Genomic DNA, 4,613 nt, shown 5'->3' with positions numbered 1-4,613 from the left:
GGACAGGGCCGTGTCCCCAGGGAATGTCATGCATTAGTAATGGCCAGCGATCGCGGCGCTGACGGCATTTCTTCCAGCCGGGAGGAACAATTCGGCCGTAACCGGAGCCGGCGGGAGGCTCAGGTGTCCCCCGGGGACATCGGGGTCACCACGGGCGGCCCGTCTGGTCTGGGGGCGTCCGGATGGACACACGGCACCCGCCGGGCACGGCAGGACCCCAGGGCATCTCCGGGTCGCCGCGGGGATGGGGAGCGGTCCCCAGGGTGGAAGGTCCTGGGCAGGGACAGGGACAAAGCCGGGAGGGCTGGGAATGCCCCGCTCCCACCAGGAGCAGAGCCCGGAGCACCTGCCAGCGCTGGGGTGTCCCCGTCTGTCACAGGGGCTGTGGGCCCTGACAGGGGTGGCACCCACAGACCCTTGGGGTGGCACCCACAGACCCTTGGGGATGTCACAACCAAAGCCTGATGTGATGGCACCCAGATCTTCATGGGGGTGGCACCCAGGTCCCCACAGGGATGGCACCAAGCAGAGGCAGATGGGAACAGCAGCCAGAGGCAAATGGAAATGGCACCCAAACCCCCTGGGGATGGCACCCAAACCCCCTGGGGATGGCACCCAACCACCACAGGGAGAGCACCCAGATGTTCAGAGTGCTCAGAATTCCGTGGGGATGTCACCCAAAGCCACATGGAAACAGGACCCAGAGAGCCACGGGGATGGCACCCAAAGCTCCATGGGCTGGCAGGCAGAGCCCCGAGGGGCTGGCACCCAAAACTCCTTAGGGATGGCACCCAAACCCCTCAGGGATGGCACCCAAACTCCTTAGGGATGGCACCCAAACCCCTCAGGGATGGCACCCAAAACTCCTCAGGGATGGCAGCTAATGCAATGGCCCCAGAGCCCCTTTGGGGTGGCACCCAGAGCCCAGTGGGAGTGACACCAGAAGTCCCATGGGAACGGCACCCAAAGCTCCTTGGGGACAACACCCAAAGCTCTGCGGTGGTAAAAGCCAGAGTCCCATGGGAATGTCACCCGGAGACCTATGGGAATGTCATCTGGAGCTCCATGGGAATGTCACCCCACAGTGATGGCTCCCAGAGCCCCCTGAGGTGTCACCCGCATCCCAGGGAGCCCCAGGCTTTGCCCTTTGACCCTGTCACAGACCCGGCAGGGACCCCTCAGGGATGGCACCCAAACTCCTTAGGGATGGCACCCAAACCCCTCAGGATGGCACCCAAACTCCTCAGGGATGGCAGCCAATGCAATGGCCCCAGAGCCCCTTTGGGGTGGCACCCAGAGCCCAGTGGGAGTGACACCAGAAGTCCCATGGGAACGGCACCCAAAGCTCCTTGGGGACAACACCCAAAGCTCTGCGGTGGTAAAAGCCAGAGTCCCATGGGAATGTCACCCGGAGACCTATGGGAATGTCATCTGGAGCTCCATGGGAATGTCACCCCACAGTGATGGCTCCCAGAGCCCCCTGAGGTGCCACCCGCATCCCAGGGAGCCCCAGGCTTTGCCCTTTGACCCTGTCACAGACCCGGCAGGGTGACACCTCTGGGTGCCCCCAGGGCAGGGTGACACCTCCGGGAGCGGGAGCAGCACCTGCCACCAGCTCTGTGTCCCTGTCCCCCCATGTCACCCTAACGCTGACCCCCCAGACCACAGCCACGCCCCGAGGGGGGACAGCGGGTGGCACTTGGCACTCGGGGGACAGTGGGGACAGAGCGGCCGTGGGGACACTGCCGGGGGACAGGGAGGGCCCCAGAGCCGGGGCCAGCTCTGCCCCGGACTGGGCGGACTGGGAGGGCACTGGCGGGGCGCGGGGGCCACCTGCCGGGCGGAGGGGACAGCGCCACCCCCGCTGCCCTCGGAGCCCCCGAGGGAGGGGACACCGCCAGGGGACACCGCCAGGGGACACCGCGAGGGGGGCGCGGGACTGTCCCCCCTTGCCGGCCCCTGCTCGGAGCCTGGTGGCACTCCGGGAGTGGCCGGGGACAGTGTCGCACCCCGGGCAGGGGCAGCAGGTGGCACTGGCGTGGCACAGAGCCGCCAGGCTGGTGACAAACAGCCCCGAGCTGGGGACGAGGAGGAGGAGGATGGATGGAGAGGAAGGTCGGGCTCTGCTCCAGCAGCTTTGGGGCGGCAGTGCAGGAACCAGAGCGGGGTGAGAGGGGACAAGGCCATGCCAGCCGCTGTCACCTCCCCTGGCCCACCCACACCCCGGGGGTCCCTGAGCTGCTCCCACCATTCCCTGCTCACCTCATCCCGACCCTTCCCCGGCTCTGAGCAAAATGAGGAGCGATTATCCAGCAAACAGCCGCTCTGCCTAATTACCAGCTGTTAATTACCATTAATTACGCAGCTCCCGTGGAATCCCGGGCAGCCTCACCTGGGACAACTTCTGCAGCTGCGGGGAGACCTCGGGGAAGGAATGGGAGGAGTGGATGCCTCGTGCTCCCTCATCCAGCCCCAAAATCCTAAAAACAGCTTGGGGGCCGTGGCTGCGGGAAGGACATCGCCTAAAGAAGAGCTGGAAAAGGAATTGGTGGGGTCGGAGAAGAACTCCGAGGTCATCAGCCTTGCCACCATCACGTCCAAGTGGCAATTCCCAGGTGGAAAAGTGCCCGGGGCTGGTTTGGGAGCTGATCCCTGGAGGATGCAGAGCCTCCCTGCGAGCCCAAACAGCAGGCAGATTTCAAGGTATATACAGATTTTATTTTAAAAAAAAAGGAGTTTACAGTTCTTGAATTATACACAACTATTGGAGAGGTCATACCCAGAGGAGAGGCAGCCGCGCCGCTCTGTGACAACGCCAGCAAAAGAGAGGAGAAAAAGGAAAAATAACAGAAAGCCAACTCAGCCAAAGGGCAAAACCACCCCGGGGTCTGTTCTTATCTCACCTGCCAGGAGCCCAGCACAGCGGGGGAACCGTGCCTCTTGCAGAGGGGCAGCAGGAGGTGGAGAGGAAAAAATGGGAAAAAGGAAAAAAAAAGAAAAATAAACCAGTGAAACGTATCCCAGGGGGAGGGAGGAGGGAAGGGGAGCCCCGTGCATGGGGCACAGCTGAGGGGTGGCACTGCTCTGCCCCTGTGCCAGCACCCCTGGCATCCACCAAAACCATCCCTGGGGCACAGCTGAGGGGTGGCAGGCTGGTGGCACTGCTCTGCCCCTGTGCCAGCACCCCTGGCATCCACCAAAACCATCCCTGGGGCACAGCTGAGGGGTGGCAGGCTGGTGGCACTGCTCTGCCCCTGTGCCAGCACCCCTGGCATCCACCAAAACCATCCCTGGGGCACAGCTGAGGGGTGGCAGGCTGGTGGCACTGCTCTGCCCCTGTGCCAGCACCCCTGGCATCCACCAAAACCATCCCTGGGGCACAGCTGAGGGGTGGCAGGCTGGTGGCACTGCTCTGCCCCTGTGCCAGCACCCCTGGCATCCACCAAAACCATCCCTGGGGCACAGCTGAGGGGTGGCAGGCTGGTGGCACTGCTCTGCCCCTGTGCCAGCACCCCTGGCATCCACCAAAACCATCCCTGGGGCACAGCTGAGGGGTGGCAGGCTGGTGGCACTGCTCTGCCCCTGTGCCAGCACCCCTGGCATCCACCAAAACCATCCCTGGGGCACAGCTGAGGGGTGGCAGGCTGGTGGCACTGCTCTGCCCCTGTGCCAGCACCCCTGGCATCCACCAAAACCATCCCTGGGGCACAGCTGAGGGGTGGCAGGCTGGTGGCACTGCTCTGCCCCTGTGCCAGCACCCCTGGCATCCACCAAAACCATCCCTGGTGGGATAACTCGGGCACAGGACGGGGCTGTGCCCACCCAGCCTCTCCTGCCACGGATAACCTCGAGGGAAAGGAGGCAGCACAGCGGGAGGAGGCAAAGGTTGTTCCCAAAGCAGCTCCGGGGGCTGTGGCAGAGTTTGGCAGCGGGGAGCCCATCCCAGCGTCCCCAAGGTGACACCAGCAGTGTTGGGGGGAGAAGAAAATCACCCTGAAGATGGGAAAAGAAACTGGAGATGATCACAACAAGCTCTCTTTCATCCAGATGAGGTGAAGTTTTATATATTATTTGTGGGGGGAAAGATTCATTTGGGAGAAAAAGGGAGATTTTGGGTGAAAAGAGGCGGGAAATGCAGGAGGGGACAGGAGCAGAGCCCAGCCCACCCTGGGGCACCTGCCCCAGCCCACCCCTCCAGCAGTTTTGGCAGCCGGGTTGGCTCCCAGGACAAACGCTGGATGTGCATTTTTGTGGCTGAGCCACCGGCTTGGACAAGCTCCAGGAATCCATCCCGTTGTGTCTCACACAGCCAGCTGTGCTCTCCCAATTTTTGGGGTTTGTTTGTTTTGTTTTTTTGGGAATCCCAGCTTAGTGTTTGCCATCCAGCAGTTGGATGCCCTAAATCCAGGTGAGGAGAATGATGGGGATGAAAAACCCTGCAAGGGAAGTGGGGGTGAGGGAATTAGAACACTATTTTTATACAATATTGAAAAAATACAAATTTTTATTGTGATTTCTTTTTTTTTTTTTTTTGGTTGCCTTTTTTTTTTTTTTTTTTTTGGTTTTTTTTTTTTTTTTTTTTTTTCTCGTTTTTTGAAGCTTTTTAAACTGAA

General features: G+C 61.1%; 1 protein-coding gene across 1 annotated transcript; it reads right to left on the bottom strand.

Annotated features, from left to right (window-relative positions):
* Positions 1–2,733: 2,733 nt before the first annotated feature.
* Positions 2,734–4,613, bottom strand: LOC121355026. The gene is made up of 2 exons (XM_041470172.1): positions 3,759–4,613; positions 2,734–3,658 (listed from the first exon to the last, which is right to left on the bottom strand). The coding sequence occupies exons 1-2, from the start codon at positions 3,939–3,941 to the stop codon at positions 2,900–2,902; spliced, it is 942 nt and encodes a 313-aa protein (XP_041326106.1). The 5' UTR covers positions 3,942–4,613; the 3' UTR covers positions 2,734–2,899.

Source organism: Pyrgilauda ruficollis, unplaced genomic scaffold (assembly GCF_017590135.1).
Source record: "Pyrgilauda ruficollis isolate IOZ18807 unplaced genomic scaffold, ASM1759013v1 scaffold241, whole genome shotgun sequence".
NCBI classification, from domain to species: domain Eukaryota; kingdom Metazoa; phylum Chordata; class Aves; order Passeriformes; family Passeridae; genus Pyrgilauda; species Pyrgilauda ruficollis.
The sequence above is the reverse complement of the archived record's forward strand: the minus strand, read 5'-3'. Positions and strand labels throughout refer to the sequence as shown.

Coding starts and splice junctions, on each gene's coding strand:
- LOC121355026 (XM_041470172.1), bottom strand. CDS start 3,941: ATGGGCTCCCCGCTGCCAAACTCTGCCACAGCCCCCGGAGCTGCTTTG. Junction 3,659..3,758: donor GGTTTTGGTGGATGCCAGGG/GTGCTGGCACAG, acceptor GCACAGGGGCAG/AGCAGTGCCACCAGCCTGCC.